This window comes from Chroicocephalus ridibundus, chromosome 3, assembly GCF_963924245.1.
Source record: "Chroicocephalus ridibundus chromosome 3, bChrRid1.1, whole genome shotgun sequence".
Taxonomy (NCBI): domain Eukaryota; kingdom Metazoa; phylum Chordata; class Aves; order Charadriiformes; family Laridae; genus Chroicocephalus; species Chroicocephalus ridibundus.
Window position 1 is genome coordinate 106,881,980 of NC_086286.1, and position 26,185 is coordinate 106,908,164.

Consider the following 26,185-nt stretch of genomic DNA (forward strand, 5'->3'; position numbering starts at 1 on the left):
GACGCGCCCGCCGCCCGCCCCTCCTCGGATACCGGTCTGCGGGGCCGGGCCCCCCCCGACGTACCCGCGCCCCCCTCCGCACGGCGGCCGGGAACGACCAAGGGGGAAGCGGTGCAGCCGCCGGTGCGGCCGCCGGTGCAGCCCCGGCTCCCCTGGCCCCCACAATCACGCGCTCCTGAAATTTAAACCGCCGCCCGTACTGCGGCTCCCCGCGCAGCATCCCCCGCCCCGCCGCTCCCTCCGGCCAGACCGGCCGCACAGAGGGTCCGTCCGTGCCCCCCCGTACCCCCTCGCCGCTTCTCCCCGCGCCCCGTGCCATCCCGCCGCCGCCCCGCGCCGGCAGAGGGGCACCCCCGCCGCGACACCGTCCTGCCCGGGCTGTGCCGAGGGGAGACCCCTGCCACGGCGAGACCCCCGCCGCGGCGCCAGGACACGCGGGTGACGGGCGGGGGGACGACACGACCACCGACGGCGCGGCTCAGCGCGCCCGTCCCCGACGGCGGCGGTCCCCACACGCACCGGCAACCCGGTTCCTTTCGCTGCCCGGGCTGGGGCATCCCGCCGTGCGGCGCGCCCGCCGCCCCGACGGCGTCCCCCCTCCCGTCCCCTTCCCGCCGTTACCTTTTTCAGCGCTGACATTCTAGTGCATTATTGACGCGGCGGGCGCGGGCTGCGCGCGGGGCTGCCGGTCAGGTGCAGGAGACGCCCGGCCGGCAGCGGCAGCGGGAGCAGCGGATGGCGCCCAGCATCGCCCCCGCCCCCCCCCCCCCCCGGCCGCCGCCGCCGCCGCCGCTCACCCCGCCGGGTCCCGCCGCCGCCGCCCGGCCCCCCCTCCCCGCGCGCACCCCCGCCCTCGCTCCCGCGCGCGCGGCGGCGGCGGCGGCGCCCACCGGCTCGTGCGCAGCCGCGCGCCCCCTGCTGGAGGTGGGGGGCACCGCGCCGGGCGGGGCGACGGGCACGCCCCCGCCGCCGCCTCCGCCAATGGCGCGCCTCCACTCCGGTGACGGACAGTCGCGGCGGCGAGCAGGAAGGAGGGCGAGCGCAGAGCTGCCGTTTGCGCGGGGCCGCCTGTGCGCCCGGGGCCATGGCCCTGAGCAGGAGGGAAGGTAAGGCGAGGCCGCGCCGGTGAGGGGATAGCGAGTGGGGGCGTCTCTGCTGCCGCGCCCGCTCCCTGGGGCCGGGGACTGAGGGAGCCGCGGGGGGGGCGGCCGTTAACGGCCCCGTGCGCGGCCGCCTTCAGCTGAGGCGTGTTTCCGACAGGGCGCACCGCGATGCCGCCGTTCCTCACGGCTGAGCCGCCGGGATCGTGTGTCCCTCCCCGCCGGTGAGGGCGGCGGGGAGCCGGGGGTGGGTGGGGAGCCCGGCAGCGGGGGTAGCTGCCCGCGGGAGGGACGCTGAGGGACGGGCCGGAGCCGGGTCGCGGCCTCGCGGTTCGAGCTCCTCTGGGAGCTCCGGTCCTGTGTCCCCTTGGCTGGGACGCGCCAGGGAGAGCTCCTGCGGTGTATTCCTGTCTCTGTGTGTGTGTGTGTGTGAATAAAACTACTTATTTAATCGTAAAGTATTTTCACATGAGCACTCTGTGTACATATGCACGTGCACTCGTTGTTTGTGACCACACAGCTTGGCCCGTTTAAAGCGGGTTAGCACAGTTCTGAAATACCCGTGGTACTGTGCTTGCAGAGAAAAAACCCCTTCTCCTGAGCATAACTTCAGTCCATTTGGTTTCCCTTTATGTTTTATAAGACACGGCCTTGTGCAGGAAGAAAGCAATCATAAAAATACAGGTGTTCTTTTAAGTGGTATCTTGCTCTTAAGGGAGGGTGAGTAAGGCTGAGCTATGAGAGCTAAATGCTTGCCTACTGTGTTGACTTTGTGGCTGATGCTTGAGTTTTCAAACAGTTCCGGCATCCTGAAACTCGAATCCTTCCTGCAAGGATAACACCGTGAGAGTGAGACTGAACAGCGAGGGTTAGCATTTAAGCTATTTGCTGGCTGACTGCAACTAGTGGTAGTTCTGAAGGAAGAATAAAAACAGAGTAGTAGTCTCTGTGTTTTAAATGCAGCTTCATTGTGAGAAATGGAGAAGGCTGATGGAGTAACTGGTTTGCTTCTAGTGTGACTTTCTTTGAGGAAAGACAGAACTGCAAATTGATGTCTTCTGGGAGAAAGTTGGAGGTGGGAAGAGTGAGTTCATTCACTTGTAAATAAACATGTGACCCTAGAGCTGAGAGTGGGTGAAACAAATTCCAAGGCACTCAAATTGTTTTAAAACCAAAGGTCAAATAAAGAAACATTTGCTTCTGTATGGTGGAAGAGAAAGCTAAAATGATCATGCTGGGTGACTGTCTTTACTGTGTAAAGTTAGAAATCACTTAGTTTTCTTCAGCCACTCTAAGGAGTGATGACTTAAGATTGAGAAGAAAATACAATGAGAAATAAAAGGATGATGGGATGCCACATGGTCACCCAGGATGAAATAACAAAATTGAAAGAGTTTGCAACCTTATCTGATCAGCCTCTGCAGCCAATAGCATATATGGAAACTATTGACTTTCTATTGTATAAAACTATGTACTAAAAAACTATAAACTATAAAACTATATACTATATATATTTAAAGAGACAGGTGTCTCAGAAAAGAGCTGAAAAAGAAGATTTAGATGCTTCTCTTTAAGGTTGCTTTTGCTCCTACGTATAGGAGTCAGTTGAAGATGCTGAAGATAGACTTTTTGTCTGCATTACAAGTGAACACTGAAGCTTGTTATTTTTTTCTTGAACTGGGCCATAATGCAGAATAAATGTGATGGTCAACAGCTTGTAGGTCATGAGTCTAATTGTCAATGAAGAGAATCTAAATAGCTGAAAGACAGTAAGTCAGCAGTGCAGGTAAGTGAAATGCACTTCATTTTGCCAGGAAAGGGTTGGGCAGGTATAACTGAGAAATTGCAAAGTTTTGTGGGTCTTCTTGAGTTGCTCATGTACCAAGGATTTGTAACAGGGCTAGAGGTACTAGTAGTTGTCATTATGTGTATTACTGACAAGGATGACTGTCCTCTCTGGGACAGCTGGATTCATAATTCATAGGTGTTAAACATCATCAGTTGCATCTTTAGAGCTGTAGGCATCATTCTTGTAACTTTGTGCAGCCTCAAGCTAACACTACCGTAAAGGGTTATAGAGTGGCGTTCCATCTGCTAAAGGGTAGAGTTAAGATACTGGTGTAGGGATAGTGTACATTGCTGACCTTAACCGCTAACAAGAAGCGATACAAAAGTTACTGTGCTGTACAAAGGATGATCTTGTGGTACTACAGGAGACTACATATTTGAGACATTAAACTGAAAATCAAATGTGGCCAGTTGATAGTCATCAGTAACACAGTAACAAAAGGTTTTAAACAGTGAGAGTATTGTATTGAGGAGCGCTATTTTCATCTCCTTGTGATGACTCAAATAACTTGGGCTTGGGGCCGGAAGCCCTTACTTGTAGTAGGGATTGAAATGAAATTGTAGTTCCTTAGTTTGGGTTTTTTTCAATGACTATATCGGATTTTAAACAGCCTAATTCTTGCATAAAAATACACCAGTGTTTTTTCGTTCTTTCTAATTGTTTAGGAACAACTTTGCCTCTTACAGATCCTGGTTTTATTTTTTTATATGATTTTTTTATTTATTTTTATAATTTAACGTGTGTGGTGTACTTTGTTCACTTCAAGCTTTGCATCCAGATAAGAGTTCTTTAGGTTAAAGTAAGGTTTGAGCTTACTGAAATGTGTAAAGTTTACACCTGTGCCAGCAGGGGACTGGTCTTGGTGACCAGTAATGTTATAAGTGCACAGCCTTTTTTTTTTTTTTTTTTTTTCTTCTTCTTCTTCTTCTTTCCCCCAAAATCTGTCTCAGAAGAGACAGGGCGGGGAAGGGGGAAGGTCTTCTTACAGCTATGGTTTGCAGTTGGCCTAACTTTGAGTAGACAAAACTATGATTATTGTGATGATCATTATTTACTAATAATAATATTCAGCAAAGTTGAGCATCTTTAGTAAGGGTGGTTGAGATATCTTTAGATGTTGTGAGTGATGTCTGTTTGATTGTGCCAGGTAAGATCAAGATAATGGTGTAGCATGAGAAATGTATTGTTAAGTATTGTGAGAGATGTTTAGAAAAATGGATAGCATGTACAAATTGAAATAATGAAGATGATCTGTTTTCCCAGGGCTGTAGTAGGAGTGGACATCTTACAAGGTTTCACTGTGAGGCAGACAGGGATCTTATGAACAGCTGGAACAAAATCCTGATGTTCTCATTGTGTTGGTTATGTAGTGTCTTATCATCTGTGTCACGTCAAGTTTATTAGATGTCTAGGACCTTGTGGCTGCAATTAAGGCGGCCTACTGAGACATCTCTCAAGCCTTTGTTGAGACAGGATGGCACGATCTATTAGTCAGGTTCTTATTGAACTACATAGTCATGTAGAATTTGCTGACAGATGTAACACCAGTCTTGCTGATTTGAAACTGCAATGTGACACAGAGATCATGCTTGGCGAAGCTGAATCAATTTTGTCTAAGTTAAGAAGAGAAAACAAATGTCTGCTTTTCCTAGTGAATAACTTACTGGTTTGTATCTGTGATTGCTATGAACTGTGTTGGCCTGGGTGCACACAGGTCAATCTTCGAGTGCTGAATCGCTCTCCCATTGTGACTCACTCCTTAATCTGGGTGAATACATAAATGTGGGGTATGTAATCACTATATTCTTTTCCTTTCCTTCCTTTCTACCCTACTGACATGTGCTACCATGTGCTATATACTTAAATAATTTCCTCCTGTTCAAAAGTTGCCTCAAAGACAGGAGAATGGTATGTTACTGAGTTTCAGATAACAAAATGGTTTTCCATATATTGTAAAAAAATTAGTGCTAAGTGAAAAGATAAATGGAGTCATGTTTTATGGACTACTGTATTAGAGCACAAAACTGGAGATTTTTTACACTATGCTGTTCTTGAAATGTAATAATAAGACAGGAGTAAAACCTAGGCAATTAGCATCTGGTTTTAAATAAGATGTAGAACACTAATAGATGCTGTATCAGTGAGAATAATGTCAGAGGTCTTGAGACGAACCTCAACATCATGAAGTTAGTATTACACACTAGATTTAAAATGGCAGCATCTGAGCTGCTTGTGCAGCTCCCAGTGACGTTTTGGTTAACAACCATACTGAGATGCAGACAGCTGATACCTAGTAGTTCAGGCACAGAATTCATGTGACCTTGAATACAAGTAAATCCTTCTGTAGTTTAATTCCCAAACAGCACATGTGGGTTCTCCTTTTTCCTGCTAAATACGTAATAATAGCTTCAGCAGTTAAGAGTAAAATGACCTATGTTATATGGAAAGTCAATGAAATCAATTGTAAAACTCGGAAAAAGAACCATTCACACCTTACTGTAGCCATTCTGTCAAAAACAGTACAATTTTTTTCCCTTTAAGTTGTCATTTTGAGGCTAGTAGAACTAAAAGATTGTGTAAGGAGCCAGTCAAGTTAAAAATAATCAGTTTGTGATATCAGCATTTCACCATGGCGTTCCTACTCAGTTTTAATTCCGGAGTTTTGTAGTTCAAAAAAAAAAAAACCCCAAAACAAAACAAGCAGCCCACCCTCCTTGACATCTGCTGACCCGGATGGTAATAGCTCAGGGGGGAAATGGGACGAACAACCTTTGTTCAAAAAAAGTGCTTTCTTTGCGAAGGCAGATAGTTAAAAGTAAGGTATATGAGGCTGAGAGACAGCGCCTTCCAGACCAAAAGACCTGTTCAGAACCAAGGTTTCTAACCTGTAGGGACATCTTCATAGGAAACAAATTGCTGTGTAGTATATGATTCCTTAATATAGTGAGGAGAGGTAGAAAAAGGACCAAGGCCAAACAACTTGAGCTTTGCAAATGTAACAAACATGGCATGTGTGGGTTTTGTGCCAAAGGTGATGATGCACTGGAGGAAAAACTAATGTGAACTATTTAATTCTTTCACTTCTTGAAGGACCTCCAGAGTCTTTTGAAATATATTAGAAGTATTCAAACACAGTTGCTGGTCTCATTGTGGGTAGGTGTGTAAAATTACTTCTTCCAGTCATTCAGATGAGATAGCCTAGTGCTTTTTCTGGCCTTAAGATACAAGTGAATTCCACCCTGAAATCTGGAGCTGAAAAATTACTTGGTATCCTCCTTAAAAAAGAATTTCCAAGAATAACAGTGCTGTTCAGAAACAATAAATTTATAGATAGATGCAGTTAAGTCTGAAGTGTGAAAACTGAAGATGTTGTAGATAATCTGCAGAATGGCATCCTTTTTGACCAAACACAAGATCTTGTAAGATGTTAGCTTCTATGTTTCCCTACAAGTGCCTCTTTCAAGAGATAGTCAGCTTCAGCCTGAATTTTCAGCAGCAGATCTGTCAGTCTATACTCTTATCCTGTTTTGTCCTTTAGCTACTCTCATAAGAGCCTGTTACCATAGCTTCACTTGCAGGGCGAGGACTGCTTGCAGACTGTGAATACAAAGCAAAATACTGTAAAATTGGAAGCTTCCCATTCCTATATATGTAAAACTGTACTTCGACTACAGATAGATTTCTGCATATTTCACACTTCTTTTTCCCCCTTTGGAAAGATCAATTTTGTTATTCCCATGACAGTGTTATTCCCATTCCCAGTGCTTTCTTTGGTTTGCAACATTTCTGTCTATGGTGAAATGGAAGTACGTCACTTTTGGGAAAGCTCACCTTGCTGGTAGCAGGAAAATTACGTTTTTTCCTTTTCTTCTTCCTGACTTGAATAAGAGCATCCCTTCTTAAATACAACATACACCCTTATGATGATCTGAACCATCAGGCTATACAGGATGTAATAGCACATCACTGCATTATTCTTCTTTTCCTCATATCTCTGTGCAGCTTGCACTTTTTTGGAAATGGGAAAGTCCTATATAAATGAGGGGGTGGGGGAAAATGATACCCTGTTGAGCTGCCATGGAATGTTTTGGTCTAGTTAATTCCTCCCTTTCCTGTTTGATTTTAAACTGGTTGGTGGTTGCTGAACTGGTATCCCAAGTCTGGGAATCTTCTCTGCAGCTAAGGGATCTCTACTCAAAGATTTTTGAATTTAATGTTTAAATAGTTAGTCGTTGCCCTCAGAACTAGGATGTGTTTTCTTAATTTAAGCCTCTTGTCTCTGCCATTTCTAGCAATGGTTCTGGGGTCTTTGAGCTTTCATCTGTGTCCTTTTTGTTTTGCTTATGGGGTTTTGGCTGTGGGAGTTCTACTCTGAGCATTAGGATTAGACTAGATGATGTCCAGAGGTCCCTTCCAACCTTAACAGTACTATGATTTTTATGACCATTCTGTAAAGTAACTGTGGTGTCATGGCCTTTGTAGGAGATGTGATGTTTATATAATAAAAGAGACTTCAAAGATTTAAATCTTTTTAAGTATCAGAGAGTAATTCTGCACTAACAGAAATGAACTGAACATTTTAATGAAGCCTTGTCCATATGTTCTGCATGTGGATTATCATTTTGTCTCTCTTTCCATCCTCTTCTGTTCTGCTGTACTATCTTTTCTTCTGCTTTAGCAGAAATAGCATGTTAACACATCTTACGCATGGGATGGTTTCAGGAGAAATTCCTGACTTTTCCCTTCTTGGAAAACTCTTCTGTTTGTAGGAGAGAGAGACCAAGTAGGGCAACTTGCAAGCTTCACAGAATTCTAATGTTTTCAGCGCTCTTGATGCCGCTTATTTTATTCTTGCTGCCCAAGTTGCATTTGAGTAGGCAGAAGGCAACCAATTGAGACACATGGTGGGGGTGCTTACAGTATGTATGGCAAGTAGCCAAAAGTACATGGCAAACATTCTTCACAAAAATGTTTTTGAGGAAACTGTTGCCTCCTACACATGGCTGGACAGGAACATTTCTGATGTTGTTCAGGAATTTATTTGTTTAGTTATTCAGCATGCTTTTGTTACAGTCTTTGAGTTTCAAGTCATGCTGTCAATCCCAGGAGAGCCTTTATAAATCTGCAGTGCTATTCCAGTGTTGGCACGGGTGTATTTGTGGGTAGTCTGCTTATGTACATAAGAAACTTAGTAGTGTTGATTTTAATACATAGATGCCAAATAACGCCAAATTTATTTGAAGGAGGCTTTTTACTCTTCTCACAAAATTGTGGTAGAAAGATCCTGGATGTTCATAACTTGTATCACGAGCCAGCATGTGCTCTGCACTCTATTTCTTGGAGTTATACTTGCTTTGTTTATGTTACGTCAAACTGTAGAGACCTGGTGCTTTTTCAGCTTTCTGGTGTATTTATACTTCACTATTTCCACACATGAGTTGTCAAGAATTAGCCATGGAACTAGTTTGGTACCTGTTACAACTTGTTCTCATTTCTGAAAATACTGGTTCCTTTTTGTCACTGAGGAATTCCTGGAAAGATATGTCTTCTGGTGTTGCTTCATCTAATTGCATAGTAGGAACATTCGGTGCTTTCAATTACAGCCTGGGTATTTTGATAGTGTGGCATGTTTTCAACTGGAAAGTGAATTTGTTTCACTTTTGAAGTATAAATAGAAAACTTAGAGGACAAGACTAGAGTATGTAAGTTTTTCACATTTGCAGATCTATTAGAATTGAATTTTTATACAGAAAACTTGCAGGCAGTTGGGCTAGATGATTGTTGTATATCCCTTCCAACTGAAGTATTCAATTCTAACTGCAGAAATGCACCAATCGCTCTCTTCATCTTGTGTTTACAGCTCTCTAAATTTCAGACACAAGACCACGGTGTTTATGGAAGCTACGGAAGCCATGTACTTCACTGTAAAATGGTGTAGGCTCTTAATAATGCTGTGAGAAAGCAATGTTTGCTTGTCCCCCTAAGTGTGGAGCCCCTCCCAGCCCCCTGAGGGGGTGGGGAGGGAGTCAGTAAGGTTTAATTTCTCTCTGTAATCTTTATAACTTTGTTAACAGAGGCAGTGTCAGTGTAGCCTGGTCTTCCCCTACAGCAAAAGAGTGAAGGCTGTCTCTAAACCTTTAGGATTTGTGCCAAGTATTTCTGTTCTTACTATTACTGTGCAGTACCTCCTTTGGGCTGTATGCCTAGCTCTAACATTGTGAGGTTTCCTTTGTATAGTCTCGAACTGCGTTCAATTTTTTCCACAAAACTGGTGTGGCATGCACTACTCTTGCCTCCACCACCACGTGTGTGCACACACAGTCTGATACCTGGCAAATCCAGGTAGATTCAGAACACAAAGTCATCTTTAGTTGATGATTATAAGAAGTCTGATATTTCTGTCACCTTCACTCACGTTCAGTGTCTTGTCACTATACATCTCGCAGCATAAAGTATCTATCCATTGTAGTATTAAAGTCCTGTCAGATTCCTGGAGGTGAAAGAACACACAAAATGTGTCAAGCACTTCTTCACATTTCTTTTTGTGCTTCTGTTTGGACTCTGGAGACATCAACAATGGACAAATCTTTCCACGTGCTACTCACAAGTAAAATGGCAACTAGGTCTGCTGTGATAACACAGAACTCCAAAATATGGTGGTCCCTGGGCCATGCTCCTCTAACGTACAGGCTTAGAGTTGTCACTGTGTGTCCAGGTGTTCAGGGCCATGTTTTCCTTCAGTAACGTATAGCTATGGGGAATTTTTTTCTTTACATTGCAGAATATTTTCCCTATAGAACTTGGAAAGCATCTTTAGTCTTCAGTAGATTGGGAGTAATTATACCTTAGAGAAATAGAGCCATGATAAACTACTGTGGTAGTTTTTAAAGACTTACTGTGGATTGGGTAAACTGCAGTCTTCCTTTCATTAATTCTTGCCTGGTCTGTGCCCTATAAAATGTCATGAATTGCTGTCTGCTGTCCCACATTTTTTAAGGAGGTAAGGACAGTTGAAAGCAATGCAGAGCTAATGCTAACAAACATTCTGGGTTGCTTTCAGCTGCATCCACATCACTGCCATTCCTGGACCCTAAACCTCTGGGCTTATCTGCTTACCTCTCTTGGTTCCAGTTTGTCATCTGTTAGTTCTGGAGACTGCTTTGTTCTAAAAGGAGAGAGATATTTGCAGCAGTCTGTGCAACAAGGCTTCGCTTTTTTTTCCTTATAATTGTCGTCTTATTGCTGTTCACATTTCTTTCCTGTTCGATTACAGGCTCAGTTCCAGAGATAATTCCCCTCAAACTGTTCTTTCTCTTCCAGACTGGAACACCAGGCTTTGTAATATGTGAATACAATTTTCAAGAATGTCCTCAAAAACATACCCAGTAGAATATATTAAATTCATTCACTTGTACCTTGTGCATTAAGGCTGTATGTAACTGTAGCAATTTTCATTGGTTCTGACTCCAAATAGTGTATCACTCGTCTTTCTGTGGCCTCCCTCGTCTTTTCTTGAGGTCTTTTTAAAAATGCATTTCAAAGTTGTATATGCTTGTTTTGCGACATCAGTCTGCTATGAAAAGTGGAAAAATGTTCACAGATTGGTCTGTTGAAAGACAACATGAATCTGTACAGATCCTCCATCAGTTATGGTGACTGGAAAACAATAGCAACAAATAACCACAGGTACTTGGCTATGCTACGGATATGGTGAGAGCAAATCTTATTCCCTTCCAGAGCTCTGGTAGGTTAGATATGTCTCTGCTAGTAGATATATTTCCTTGATTTTTCTTTATTCTTAATCTCTTGTTAAGAGGTAGTTATTTTTAAGGGTTTGAACAGTTCTTACCAGATGGACTGATCTCTGATGCTGCATACTGCCAAAGACATTAGGCTAAGGAGAGTTTTGAATACGGAAGAAAAGCTGCTCTGTAGCATCAGGCAAGACCAACCTCCTGTGGTTAAGCCAATGTTCATGGCTATCACACGTTATCTTCTCTTTACAGTAATTGCAGCGATAAAACCCTGAGGAAAGAGCATCCTCTGTCATCTGAAAAATGTTTTGGTAGCTCAGCTCTTGAGACTCTTAACTGCAAAGAGTGCTGCTTTGGAGCATGTAAAGCTGCTGAGTATGGCAGGACAGACATTCCTCAGAGCCTACTTTCCTTGTTGATTGATATGTAGGACAAATTTGTTCAAAAAGTTTGGGGCCGCAGACAGGGGTGTGTTTGGTTTGGGTTTTTCCCCAGGCTTGAATATATTTAGGATTCCAAATAGTTAGACTAAATCAGTCAACTTTTTCAGGTGTTCTCTAGTGATACCACCTTTTTCATTGACCTGAGGAAGGTGTACTGCTGGGATACATTGCTTCCCGCTGTCTTCAGAAGACTTGAAATATATCTAGTTCCAAACAGGGGGACCCAGTCATGCCTAGATGTCGCTGCTGCTCATTTCCATTCTGTTGTGGTTATTGGGACTTCCTAGTCGTCTTAAGAGATGACTTCACAATGCTGAGACATGCTGATACAGATGTGAAAGCTTTGCAGGCAATAAAGCACTCCCCCATTCTGCACCCAGCTGCTTCTTCCTGTGTCTGCTGAAAAAAACACCAGCCTGTAGGATTGGATGCTGCTTTGGTGCTAAACAACAGCATTGCTGAATTAGATCTATTAAGGCTACTGCTCTAGATACTTCTTTCTAAGCAAGAGAGATTTTTGTGAAAGAATACTTTTACTCAATGTTCACGCGCTCCAAAGACAGGCATTGTTTCAGTTTGCTTTCTCAAGCATAAGTATTGGAGATGGGGAGATGAATGAGAAGGAATGAATGTATCAAAACTGCTCTCATATTGCTTTCTGAAGCAATGCTAACGTGTATATGAGTATGGTCCCTATGTTACCAAAAGTTAAGAAAAAGAATGAAGTAATTTTTTTTTTTTTGTGGGAGTAACTGAACAAATGACTAGAGAAATCAGATTTCAAGATGATGAGCATAAAATCTACTGTAGCTATGAGGAGATTGGCTCTCCTCAGCAGATTTGGAGAAAATGTATTTGCATATATAGATTCATCAGTATATCAATCATCATTTGCTTTGGAAGAATAACTTCCTTAATACAAATGCTTGAATGTTAGTTTTGTGTACTGGTTTTGTCTGTGCTAGAGTAAATTTTATTCATACCAGCTCCTGTGGTGCTGTGTTTTTTGGATTTGTGGTGAAAACAGTGTTGATAACACACCAGTGTCTTGGTTATTGCTGAGCAGTGCTTGCACAGCACCAAGCAAGGCCTTCTCTGTTTCTCAAGCCGCCCCACCAGCAAGTTGGCTGGGGATGCACAAGGAACTGGGAGGTGACACCGCTGGGACAGCTGACCCCAGCTGACCAAAGGGATATTCCATACCAGTGATGTAGTGTCCAGTATATAAAGCTGGGGGAAGGAGGAGAAAGTGGACCTTCGGAGTGATGGTGTTTTGTCTTCTCAAGTTGCCATTACGCACGATGGAAACCAGGATGCTTTCCTGGAGATGGCTGAACACCTGCCTCGTTCAAATTCCTTGTTTTGCTTTGTTTGCATGTGCAGCTTTTGCTTTACCTATTAAACTGTCTTTATCTCAACCCACAAGTTTTCTCACTTTTACAGTTCCAATTCTATTTGCCATCCCACCTGGAGGAGAGTGAGCGAGCAGCTGTGTGGGGCTTAGCTGCCAACCAGGGTTAAACCATGACATTTAGTAATGGCTCTACTGGAGTTCATTAAAATGCTGCAGTGTTAGTAGCAGTACTCAGGGAAAGGTTCCAGGATAAACCTCTTGGATAACTTGCTTTAGAGTCAAAGATCTGCAAAGGGCAGTTAACTTTGTCTTATTACACTGCTTATTTCTGTCTACTTTCTGTAGTTGTCCTCTGAGAGTAATTCTGGATTTTGCCTTTCTAGCTGTAGAATATCCTGGTAAGGGAGTCTTATAAGAATACAGTCACTTGTTGATGTCTTTCTGGAATGGTTGTCTTAGCACAATCCATTTTTCAAGTTATTGGTTTACTTGATGGGGACATGGCTGGCATCTCATCACAGATTTTTTTCATGTCACTGAATGATGGATAAGAGTAGAAAAACTGAAATTTGGACTTCATAAGCAAAGCTTTCTGCACAAGTGTCTCTTCAGGCTTACATCTTGTAATAAGCCTTTCATAAGGTCACTGATTATTCAAGAGATTGGGCACAAGCAAAGAGTCTAGTGATCATGTATAAACTACAAAGAGCTCAAAAAAAGTCTAACAAGACATTCTTCTCATAGTTAGTCATTTACATGAAAATTGAAGCATGTCGTCAAGGTACACGTGAAGATAAAGTTTGTCTGTCAAGGACTGGTGGTTCAAGGATTTCCTAGCTTGATGAAGGTGAATTCTTTTTCAGTTGTCACGGAAAGTAATTTATTGAGGAGAGATAGTATGTTCTTCTATTAAGCTGCAGTATGAGCCATTCTTCTTATAACAACGTAAGTCCTTTTCTCTTGGCAGAATTATTTTGTTAAGAATCTGTACCAGGTTACTTGTATAGTGTCTATACACTGTATATTAAATTTAAAATGGTAATTTAGATAACATGTTTTTCTCCAAATCTCTCTTCTTGCTCCTCCTCCCATCCTGCAATATCTGCTTGACTGTGTAGAATTCATGAAACTGGGGATGTTGTTTTGCAACAGATAAAAAAAATTCTTAGTATTACTTTATATTTTTATATAATGTGTAATTTCAAGTGATTGAAATATGCATGCATTCATATAAGAGTGATAGTTTTGTTGATGAGTACATTATTTGCATATATTTCTTTTCTTTAATCAAATGATGCTTTTGTTTGAGTTACTAGTAGCAGATTGCCAGTGTCGTCAGAAAGGGGCCCATAAGAGGAAGAGGCGTATAAGAATGCTGCTAATTCTGTAGAAATAATTGGGTTACCATGTGTTTCTGCTGCTGTCTACTTCTAGTTTTTCTATGTGATTAAATAGTTGTAGCTTACTGATTTTAATAAGTGATTCAATTGCAGTGCCTCTGTGCCAGAAGAGACCTGCATTTTAAGCAGCATTATAATACTTGTGTAGGAAGACTCTTGTTTTAAAAGAGATTTAAAACATTAATGTGTATTTAGTCTGTAAGTGTACTGTATTAATTTATTGACAAAATGTAGTCAAATAGAAGGCTTTAAACGTAGCCTTGCTAGTGAACTCGGGGGTTTTAAAGCTGTTTTTCTGACTCCAGTTTAGGACTTTAATATATTATTTTTAGCTTTACCTGTGAGAGGTAGGGACTACTGAAGACAGACTTGCATAGAATATGAGGGAAACTATCTTGTATCAATTAGTTGTTGCTTTTTTTTAAAGTCTTAAAATGCGTTTAAAACACTGCATTTCTTTCTGTTTAAAAAAGTTTTCTTACCCCACAGTGTTTATAAGGAAAGTACTGAAACGACTCTATGCTGAAACTCCATCATCTCTTGCGCATGCTTCGAGTAGAGAAGAGGAGGCGGTTCTCAGAAATCTGGGCTCAAAATCCAAAGAAAATAACTTGGATAATGTTCAGACGTCATCAGCAGATGCTAGCACATCAACTGTTACACCCTGCGAATCATTGCAAGGTGAGACTGTATAGTCCTTTTTCTGATAATATGCTATTAAATATAGTCGCTTTACTTGGGAACAGTATAGTATCTACTTTTTTCATCTATTGATACCAACAGACAAATCTGAATACAAGCACTAGTGGTACTTAATACCTACAACACTTGAGGTCAGCGCTTAAGTCCTGTGAAAGCCAAGAAATAGTCTTGGTGTATATGTGTGAGTGCAGCATTTAGCAGTAGCTAATATGAAACTTCAGTGTAAGCTATAACTGTCTTTGCTGTGATGTCTGTTGAACAGTGAGAAACTTTCTGCTCAGCTATTAGAGATGCACCCCAAGATTTGTGCGAATACATGATCCAGCACTTCCTCCTGCCCTCATGTTGTAACAGAAAACCCATGGAGAACATAAACCTAACAGGAGGCAAATATCAATTCAGGCACTATGTTAGTACCCTGTTAAAGAGCATTATTTTGTATGTGTTTATGCAATGAAAGTGGTACATTAATATTTTGCCAGGTAAGTAAAAGTCCTTTTTCAAATGGATTGTAAAATGTGGATGCTATGCCAAAAGATGGAGATGCAAAATGAGGTAGCTGTGGTATTACTTGTAAGCAAAAGGCTCTGTATATAAGTATAGAAGTAGTGTGAATTGCTTTGTCTTGTAGCTCATGTAAAAACAAATTTTGCCATGACTGAAAGAGGTTGAAATAAAACTGACTTGAAATAAGAAGGCATGTTTCCTGAAAGTATAAAAAGCTTTCTCTAGGGAAGGTGCTCAGCTAGACCTGTCACTCTTAAACAAGGAAGAACCGATTGTGAATGTGGCCCAGGGACAGGAGACTAAAGTCGTGAAAGAAGAGAGCAAAATGAGTAGTAAGATTAGAAGCCTGTACTGCAGAAGAACTGCTGTTTGTTCAGGGATCTGCTTGGTCGGACTGAATGGAAGACTGGTCTGAATTGCAAAGGACCTTTGGAGAGCTGGTTGATCTTCAAGAATAACCTTCTCAAAGCACAAGAATGGCTCATTTTGACCTGCAGAAAACTGATCCAGTGCGGCAGGATGCCTGACTGGGCTCAGATGAGAGCAGCAAGGAGGGAAGGCTAGCTGGGACAAGGCGGGCATGGGAGCTGTGTAATCACTATGGAAGCAGTCCCACGGTACCTGAAAAAAAGAGCAGAGCATATCTGGTAACAGTAACCAGATTCAGCTGCCAGTCCAGTGACACCAGGCAAGTCAATAGTGGCAAGGCAGGTCTGAGGTCAAGCCAGTATGTGAAGTCTGTGAGTTGGGGGTGCATCAACAGGATGGCTGCACTCTAGCTCAGGCTGGGAGCTGCTTAAAAACCTCAGCTTAAAAGCAGCCCGAATGATGTGAGGGGAGCCTCTGCTGAGGTGGCTTTTTACAGGTCTCTCATAAGCAGCTCTTTCTTCACAACAATCTGGGTCAACAGCTGTGTGATATCAGAGAGCTGCCTGTAAGTTCAGGTAGCTAAGCTTCTAAGAGGAAGTTCTGGGCCCTTCCAACACAAAAAGGAAATACAAAAGAGGTGAAAGCAAATATTAGCTACCCAAGAGAAATATAGAGATGTTGCCTGAGTATGCCGGGGTAGAGTTAGGAAGCCCAAAGTTCAGCTGGACTTGAAACTCATGAGGGATGTGGGAAGAAACAAGAAGGGTGAGGGCAACGACTGGAAAGCTAAAGAAAATGTGGGCCCACTGCTCAATGGGCAAGGGACTAGTGATAGAAGAGAAGGAAAAGGCTGAGGTACTTAGTGCCTTTTTTGTGCCCTTTTTCTCTGGTAAGATTTGTCCTCATGTGTCCCAGGCCCCCAAGCCTAATAATGAATTTTTGGGAGTGAAGCGTTTCCCACAGTAGATGATGATAGCTGGGGAGCAGTTAAGCCAGTTGTGCAATCGCATGTCAGTGGGACAGTATGGTGTGCATCCAGGGATGCTGGCTGATGTCATTGTGAGGTTGCGTTCTATCTTTGAGAAGTCATTGCAGTTGGGGTGTTCCTTGGTGACTGGAAAGGGCGAACATCATACCCATTTTCAAAAAGGGCAAGAAAGAGGGTCTGGAAAACTGTGAGCATGTTATAGAGTAAATCCTTCTGGAAGCCCTTTCCAAGCATGTAAAGGACAAAAAGGGAACTGGGAAGGGTAAGTCTTGATTTACCAAAGGCAGGTTGTGCAACCTGGTTGCCTTCTATGATGACACGACTGGCTTGTAGATAGGGAGGACACAGTGCATGTTCTTTCATTTGTTTTTTTTTTAGCAGGGCCTTCAACGTAGTCTCCTATAGTATTCTTATAGACAAGAAGGTGAGATATCAACTAGGTAAGTGAATGGTCAGATAGATGGACTGCCAAGGACAAAGGATGGTGATCAGTAGTACAAAGTTTGATAGGTGGCTGTGTGCTAGTGGTGTACCTTGGTGGGGATTGATACTGGAGTCGGACATGGAATAACCAGCAATAGAGGCTGAGAGTAACCTGGCTGGGAGCAGGTCCACAGAAAGACGTAGGGGTTCTGGTGGATGCCCAGCTGAACATGAGTCAGCCTTGTATCCTTCCCACAAAGGCAGGCCATGAAATATGGTGTTTTATTAGCAATGTAGCCAACAGTTTGAAGGAAGCAATCATTCCTTTTGTGAGACCACACTGGAGCAGCGTTTGTGAGTCCATACTGGATGTATTGTGACCAGTCGACTCCTTAGTAAAAGAAAGGTAGTGACAAAGTAGGGTGAGTCCAGTGAAGGGCACTGTGATGGCCAGGGCGCCAGATGGTGTTATGTATGGGGAGAGTGAGAGAGCTGAGTTTGTTCAGTCATAAGAAAAGAAGGTTAAGAGGAAATCTAATTACCTCAACTACCAAATGAGAAGGAGGCGTATAGAAGACTGAGCCATGCACTTTTTGGAGGTGCTCGGCAATAGGAGAAGGGAAAACAAACAAGTTGTGGCAAGAGTAATTCCAGCTAGATGGGGAGGGAATTCCACCTTGGGGATGATCAAACATTGGGAATGGGCTGCCCAGAAAGAGTTTTGCTATCTCCATCCTTGGAGGAGCTGAAAACCTAAGAGTTTACTGGAGAACTTGATCTAATTGGGTCAAATGTTAATGGCATTTGGGCAAATGACCTCCAAAAGTCCTTTCCAACATATGTTACTCTAGAAATCTTTGCTACTAAGGTTTTTTTAGTTGTTTTTTTTTGTTTGTTTCAATTAAAAAAAAAAAAGCCCCCACCCAATCTGTAACCAGGATAGCCCCTAACAGGTTGGCTACAGGGCTTTTTTTACATGTGTCTGTGGTGGAATTTGCTTTTGGAGGATTGTGTGGCTGTTGTCCTGTATTGCATCCCACTACTGACATTCTGTTTTTCTAGATCAGTACTTCTAAGTACTTCTCTTGTGCAGTCAATAATGAGATGCACATTTTTAAAAGGCTGATAAAGCACTAAGCTTATTCTATAAAATGATTTTTGATAGCATTGGCAACTAATTGTCCATTTGAAATAGGTAACAGGCTATTTATTGGCTCTATGATGAAGTCTTAAGCTAAAAATGCCTTCATTTGTAGTGAATCTATACCATTCCTTATAAATTAGGACCTGCCCAAACTCCCACTGAAGTGGGAGGTGAGGGGGAGAATTTAGCTGACCTTGTATACCCTCCTCTGATTGTTTATACCTGGTTCCTAATACAATGTTCTTCAGGTTAATGAAACAAAAGCTTTTGATCCAGAATCTTAATACAGGTCAAATATAGCTCATGGGAAAGGGAACATGGAGCAAAAAGAACAGTTCCATATTTAGGATTTTGACAGCAAAGCAACCAGGCTGTACTTGAAACTAACAGCAAACTAACTGAGCTTGTTTTCTGTTGGAGGCAAGCAAATGCTATAGTAGTACAGAATGAGTTCTACAAATGTGTACTGAAAAAGAAGCCTTGAAGAGGGTTGCAGTGATAAACTTATAGGGGAAAAAGAGAAATCGGTTACCTATGTGTGAAACCAACACAACCATTCTTCTCTGTTTGTGATTTAAATTTAAGGAGCTCTGGCGTGAGTAGTCATTTACGTGTTGTGATTTTTATGGCATTGGACACTGTCAGAACATACTGAGTGACAGGCTATAAGATTTGGCGCTATAAACTCTGTGGCCTTGGAAAAGTAAAAACGTAAAGGCATTGACTGAATTTTTTTATCATATAGTATTTTAAGTAACGTCTTTCTTGCAGACCAAAGATTATGAGCATAACTATGAAACAGCTGGTCATTTAAGTAGCAGTAGTCTAAGATGGATGATGGAAAATGACAGGGATTTTCTTTTTTTTTGTGTAGAGAGAAACTTCTTCCCAGTTTGAAAGTTATTATTTCAGTCCTACAAAATCTACTGAAAGACTTAATTTAGTGTCAGTAAGAAATTGAGTATATCTTTAAAAAGACTAAGTATTTTATACAGTTAAATAACAGCTTTTACTATAAAACTCATCACAATGTTCCACTTGCCTTTAACAGTTATTTTCAACTTGTGAAAATACCATTATCTGTGTGCACAAGCTAATGCTTCCTAGATTATTTTTTTTATGATTTTTATTTTGGAATGCAGTTTGCAGCATTGCGTTAAATGTCTGCATCTTGAAGCATAATAGGGACTTATGACAATAAAATTTAAAGATCTTACTCTTATATCCTGTAAATATCTGCATCTGTATGCCTCTTTTGACATCAAGTTGAAGTTGAGATGCTTAAATATATAGAAGGTCAGGACCCATGTTAATGACTGGTTCTCATTTAATTTTGGAAGATTAATTTAGTATCAGAAAGGCTTGTCCCATAAAGCTTCTCACATAGTTCTGGGACTAAAGCTTACAGTAAGACCCAGAATAACTGGAGATTGAAGGAAAATTCTGAGGGACACTGTCCTTTGTGACTACAGAGTGTTCTTCCAAATGGTATTTGAATTTTCTTCAGGAAGGTGGTAGTTCTTTTAGGGATGGAGGAAACATGGAGGTGCCATGCTTCTTCTGAAGTCCAAAGAAGTCGGGTAGTTGCTTATATCTTACCTCTTTTTCAAAAGATTATTTTTTTATTTTTTTAAAAGTGACTTAAAAAAATCCCAAGAAGCCCAACCATCTGCCCGTGGCTAAAATTTCTGTTCCAAGGGCATACTAAGATGTACCTTCCCTTTGGATTCTAGTTGTCCTAAATCAGATTTATTTATTTCCCCTCCCCCCCCCCCATTCTACCTAAATGCTCAGTGAGAAAATGAATGTAACTAAAATAGGGGTTCCCCCCTCCCCAGGACAATTAGATAAGACTTTCTAAACGTTTCTCCCCTTGAGGAACCTGATTCTTCCATTACAAGAGCTATAGTTCTCAATTTCATAAGGTGTAAGAAAAGAGTTTTTTCTTGCTTCAACATAAAATTACCGAGGGTCTAGATAACCAGTTTTATTACCTTAACCCATTTAAAATTTACGCATACGTGTAATAAACCTGAGCCTTCTTGGCAGGCAGAGTATTAAAGAGAGCAAATGGAAAACTGAAAGCTCCTACAAATAAGACGACTTAATTTCTTTTTCCCTAAGCTTGCGAATATGCTTCCAAGTGCAGTATTATAAATTGCTGTACCGCAAAAAAGTGTCTGGCAAAAGACTGAGAAAGCATTTCTAAGTATGAATTACTCACTTGGATATGGCCTTTGACTAAATTTTGTTCTGAGGATTGGTTTTGTTTGTTTCTGACCCTTCTTAGGCAGGATCTACTTGCAGCAAGCAGTAATTTCATGGAGAACGCTTCTCTTGAGCTCTGCTCTTCTGCAATTTCTTTACTTTTGTCCATACTTTAAAACCTCACTAATTATTTTTAATATCTTTGTAGCATCTATTCAAAGTAGATGTGTATGCTTCTGACTAGAGATTTGCTAATTGTAGAATTGGCTTTTTTTAATGGCATCCTGAGTCTCAGCCCTTTTTCTTGGTCAGAATTATAAGTGCTTTTTAAAGGACTTGGTATTTACTAATTGATGTTTAGCATCTTATAAAATCTAAGATTTAAGAGATACTGAAGAAGGATAATTGTACGCAAGTGAAATGTACAGTAATTTATTTTTTCTGTACAAAGCATGCTGTTCCGCTTTTGGTTTTTGTGTTTTCCCTAATTCTGAAAAAGGAAATTGAAAAATTTCTGCCTAGGCAGAAAGCCTAGGCAGAGTCTCAGATCTTGTGGAGGCAACCTATTTGATCTTTTTTTTTTTTTTTTTTGTCTCCTTCATTTATTTAAGTAAGAGGTAGCGAATAAAAATACGAAGCTGCTATTACTCCTAAGTTGTAGGCTTTTTTAAAAAAGGGAATCCATATTATGCTACATAAGTAGACAAAATGCAATTTAATCCATATTCATTAAATAAAAATGTGAATGTCTATCAACTGTGAAATATCCCAGCATTGTTATCCTGTATAAGGAATTCCTGTCAAAATTCAGTACAGCTGTGTGATTATTTTTCTGTGTGTTCTCCTTACTTTTTCCATTGAAGTTATTAATGCTGACAGTATACTGCATTTAAGAAATCATCGCTGGGACACCTGGACTGTGTCCTTACTCATCCTAATCCTGTCTTGCTGCAGCCATTCTATTATGGAAAACTTCAGTTTGTGACAGAAGTGCCTAGAAGACAAAACTTGTCTAAAAAATACGCATGGACAGCCCTGGCTTTCAGTTGATTAAATTGACGAAATGCATATACTTGAGAAATGAAACTCTAGCAGTACCTAATGCAGAAAACAGCTTTAGAGACTTTTTAAACAATTCAGCTTCGTTTTAATTAATTACTGTTAAAAGGTGTCTATTGTGAATAAACTGCAGAGCAATGGAGATTATTAGTGTGTGACAACACTTTGTTGTATAATTATTATGTTCTCTCGAGGGTTTAAAAATTGTCTCATTACATGCTATATTACAATGGCATTGTGCTGGGAAAACGAGACAGATAATACCCAGAAGTGAGTGGAGTGCCTGAAGACACCAACTTGCTGTGGCTATGGTAGAAATGGTGCCCAAACAGATAGGCACACACACCCATACACCCACCCCCCCAAAACACAAACGAAGCGACTTGTCTCTGTTAGCACTAAGTGGGCTGCATGTGTAATATCCATAACTTCTGTTGTAACAGCAACACCCTTGTAGTTCAGCCTCCAGTTCCCCTACTAATTATTTTTTTTAATTATTTTTTTTTTCTGCTGGTTGGCAGATTCCTTCCTTTTGCAGCATTCATATGTATATACATTCTCTTTATCTCAAACATCTTATCTGTCACAGAAAAATCTGCTGGCCTCTGTGACAATTGAAAGCAATTTAAGAAGTAGCTCAGCTGATAGTATGTAGTGGTTGCCTAATTGGAGTAGAAAATGCCAGCTTTAGCTGTAAGTGTAAACAAGTTCTAAACCTAAATGTAGCCAGCTGTAGAAAAATTAATTATTTTGAGAAAGGAAACAGAAAAATGGCTTATTTAAGAACTGGATAAAATGAACTTGGTTCAGCTAGAGAAAGGCTGACAGATAGTCCTGAGGTGAATCTGACTGTAGCATAGTAATTGTGTGTGTTAATGTTCTCACCGTCTGCCTTGTTTCCCTGTTTGAAATGATTTTTAATGTATTGATGACAGAACAGGTTGTGTGAGATGCTTCTCCTGTTCCTGTGTATACTGGGAAGTTTATTACTTTAAGCTGCCATTGTCAAAGCCATAGTTATTCAGAGTCAAATTTCATGTTTTCTGATGTTACATGTGCTTAGTTTCTACTTGTGTTTCCTACCAACTGTACCTTCTAGCCGTTATTTGAAAAGAGGAAATGCTTATAATATGAACTCGGTACTGAACTTAGTTCAGGGCAAATGATTTTCCATAATTTTTTGTGTTTCTGTGGCTGGTATTATTTTTGTACACAAACAGGAATGGACTCTTACTGATGACTTCCAATTATGGAAAAAAAAAATCTGTGTTGCGGGGGGGAGAAGGTTTAGAACTTTAAACTTTGTTTACTTTGATTCTGATGAGCACATCTGTTTATTTCCTGGTCTAGTTTCAGGTAAATCTCAGTAATGACATAATCATTTAATCAGTGAGGATAATTAACTAATTGCAACTTAGGCATGGCCTTTTAGATTCAGTGTTGTTGCATTGACTTTAAAAAAAAAAAATTTGATTGACAGGGGTGTATTTGGCTTGTGAAGAGTGTGTTGAACAAATAAAATCTGCAGGACTAGGAGAAATAATTGAGCTGAGTACTAAGTTAACATTTTTAAGATAGCTTTATTCTCCTGTTTATCCTGCTAGAATTCTTATACACTTAATCAAAATATTGTCTATAATCATACACCAGGACGTATATGAGACACTGAAGCTTATAAATTAAATAGCACTTAGCTGTACAATTTGTTTCATCTTTACCTCATATTAAACTTTCAGAAAACAAAAAACAGGTTTTACCACTTTTTAAATTCGCTATCTCTTAAGTTTAAAACTGCTGTCTGCCTGTGGTCAGATTTTGCTCTGGGAAGTGTTCTGTTTCTTGGTTTCCTTAATCAAGAGGGTGTTGGGGTTTTTTTTTCCCTACTTCATAGAATCATAGAATTGTCTAGGCTGGAAGAGGACCTTTCAGATCATCGAGTTCACCCATCAACCTAACTCTGCCAAAACCACCACTACACCATGTCCGTCAGCACCACATCTACCCATCTTTTAAATGCCTCCAGGGATGGTGATTCAACCGTTTCCCTGGGCAGCCTGTTCCAATGTTTGACAACCCTTCCAGTGATGAAATTTTTCCTAACATCCAATCTAAACCTTCCATGGCATAACTTGAGGCCGTTTTTTCTTGTCCTATCGCCTGTTACTTGGGAGAAGAGACCGACCCCCACCTCGCTAAAATCTCCTACAGGTAATTGTAGAGGGTGATAAGGTCTCCCTTCAGCCTCCTTTTCTCCAGGCAAAACAGCCCCCATTCCCTCACACTCTCCTCATAAGACTTGTTCTCCAGACCCCTCACCAGCTTCATTGCCCTTCTTTGGACTCGCTCCAGCACCTCAATGTCTTGCCTGCAGTGTGGGGCCCAAAACTGAACACAGTATTTGAGGTGGTGATGTCATTTTTACTAGCAGCAAGAAAATGCTTGTAAAGAATGCAAAGCAAGAGAAAACAGTGCCTTGTTTTTTAGGTTTGGGGTTTTGGTGGGTTTTTTTTGGTTTTCTTTTATTCCTTTATATAGATGTATGACCTATGGCACAGTTTAAAATAGGGGGGGAAAAAAAATCTTTGCTTTTAGGTCATCTTACACCTGTTTCAGCTCTTAATAGATTAGATTCCTGCTGTTAATACAAGTGAGAATATGATAGGGCCTAGTATTCAGTGGAAGACAACATTAATTTTATACTGAAGAAGCTGCAGTCTACATTGAAATAAATACATAGCTGTAAAAATCGTAAGAAGTGCAACTGTCTCTGTGGAAATAAACTACTAGCCTTTAGAATGAGAGAAATCGTAAGATGGTGTGGCAAAATGCTGTTGTATTAGAGAGACTTCACTAAGCTTGCAGACTAGATAAGACGAATTTGAGAAGTCTTGGGGAAGGGGGCTTTGCCTTTCATTTCAAATAAAACCTAACAGCAGTGTTAGGAGTTGAAGATCTCAGCACTTCTGGGTAACAATGCTATAGTTAAATGCTTGTCAATTGGATGATGAATGTGAATAAAGAACTGTTAAGATAACCTGCAACAGGTGTTTGAACCTCAGTACAGTAGACTTTAATGAAATTGAAAGTTAATTTAAATCACAAACCAGAATTTAAAAATGGAATTAATAAAATCCAAAGTGCAGAGGGCTTAACAAAAAGGTAACGAAGTTGATAATATTTGTAGAAGTATTTGGGACACTTACTACAACACAAACGCATGGATCATCATTCATTTGGATGGTGTCATTATTCGTCTTTGCATTCTCCCTCCGTTCTAATCATACTTACGCTTGAACAGGAAACCTGAAATGTAGCTTGTCAACTATTAAGTAGATCCTTCTTTCAAAAAATATTACAACGTGCTTAGCTGACAAGGGTTGGGAATCCGTTCCAACAAACTCATGGGTACCACTAAATGATTGTATCTGGCTTCATTGAAAATCTAATCATTATCTTAGTATACTGGAAAGGACAAACTGTAAGGCTGGCCAGCAGCTACCTTTTTCCTTTTCCATTCTCTCCAATTTGCATGCTCTCTCAACAGGATAGAGCTGGGAGGGGAGCTGCTGTAGGATTTGCTTCCAGACCCTTCATCTGTGCTAAGCCATAGGCAACTGTTAGCTCCCTAGAAATCTGCCTAGTGAAACCTTGTACTTGTCTGAGCTCCTAAGAAGCCTGGTGGTCATGAGGATCAGGTGCAGATTGTCATACACTAGTCTTACTTGCTCAGATGTGGAAAAAGTGGGATGAAAAACTACTGGTGCTGATCCATTTTGTTGGCTTTCCATCAGTGTGATAACTGGCTCAAGGAGCCACAGGCTATGTATAGAAAAAGGAATTTTCATTCAAAAATAAGTCTTGAAGACCTAGTTTTACTTCTCTAATCAAGTGTACTGAGTCACCAAGTCATAAATGGGAATGCTGAGGAAAGACTCCTGTAACTACCGACTTCATTTACTTTGTAGTAATTTTGATTATTTGAGAAGAGGGAGCAACATCTGTAATCTGGACTTTCTCTTTTTAATGAAGTGAAGTACTGCTGGTGCTGGAGCAGGCCCTACTGAAAAGTCTATCCCCGTCTTTCTTAATAAGCTCCCTATAAGTACAGAAAGACTGCAGTAAGTCCCCTGGAGCCTTCTCTTCTCCAGGCTGAACAACCCCAGGTTTCTCAGTGTGTCCTCATAGCAGAGGTGCTCCAGCCCTCTGATCATCTTTGTGGCCCTCCTCTGGACCTGCTCCAACAGATCCATGTCTTTCCTGTGCTGAGGGCTCCAGAGCTGGATGCAGTACTCCAAGCGGGGTCTCAGGAGAGCAGAGTAGAGGGGCATAATCTCCTCCCTTGCTCTGCTGGCCATACTTCTTCTGATGTATCTCAGGATATGGTTGGCTTTCTGATACTCCCAAGTCCTACTTCTAAGGGCTGCTCTCAATCCCTTCATCCCCCCAGCCTGTATTGCTACTGGGAGTTGCCCTGACCCAGGTGCAAGGCTCCGCACTTGGCCTTGTTGAACCTCATGAGGTTCACATGGGCCCACTTCTCAAGCTTGTCCAGGTCAGTCCCTCTGTATGGCATCCATATGACATCCATAGTTCTTCCCTTGTCCATTGATGCGGTCACTCTGTCATAGAAGGTTACTACGTTGGTCAGGCAGGACTTGCCCTTGGTGAAGCCATGCTGGCTGTCTCAAATCACCTCCCCGTCCTCCACGTACCTTAGCACAGCTTCTAGGAGGATCTGTTCCATGATCTTCCCAGGCACAGAGGTGAGGCTGACAGGTCAGTAGTTACCAGGGTTCTCCTTTCTACCCTTTTTAAAAACGGGTGCAATGTTTCCGTTTTTGCAGTCACTGGGGACTTTACCTGACTGCCATGACTTTTCAGATAT

At 41.6% G+C, this 26,185-nt stretch overlaps 2 protein-coding genes across 11 annotated transcripts in view; one reads left to right on the top strand and one right to left on the bottom strand.

Moving 5' to 3' along the window:
- The window catches only part of DLGAP2 (DLG associated protein 2), a 475,732-nt gene extending 474,985 nt beyond the window's left edge, over window positions 1-747 (bottom strand). For all 7 annotated transcript variants that reach the window (XM_063330365.1, XM_063330377.1, XM_063330363.1 and 4 more), the window contains exon 1: window positions 622-747. In XM_063330365.1, the coding sequence (XP_063186435.1) occupies window positions 622-639 (18 nt within the window). In that variant the 5' untranslated portion in view covers window positions 640-747. The remainder of the gene's footprint in view (window positions 1-621) is intronic.
- Window positions 748-1,011: 264 nt separating this feature from the next.
- Window positions 1,012-26,185, top strand: part of ERICH1 (glutamate rich 1) — a 97,373-nt gene continuing 72,199 nt past the window's right edge. For 3 of the 4 annotated variants that reach the window (XR_010070449.1, XR_010070448.1, XM_063330379.1), the window contains exons 1-2: window positions 1,012-1,106; window positions 14,390-14,581. Coding sequence is in view for 1 of the 4 variants with exons in the window: in XM_063330379.1 (XP_063186449.1) it covers window positions 1,085-1,106; window positions 14,390-14,581 (214 nt within the window). In the remaining 3 variants the exon portion in view is untranslated. The remainder of the gene's footprint in view (window positions 1,107-14,389; window positions 14,582-26,185) is intronic. The other variant, XR_010070450.1, reaches the window with a different exon arrangement.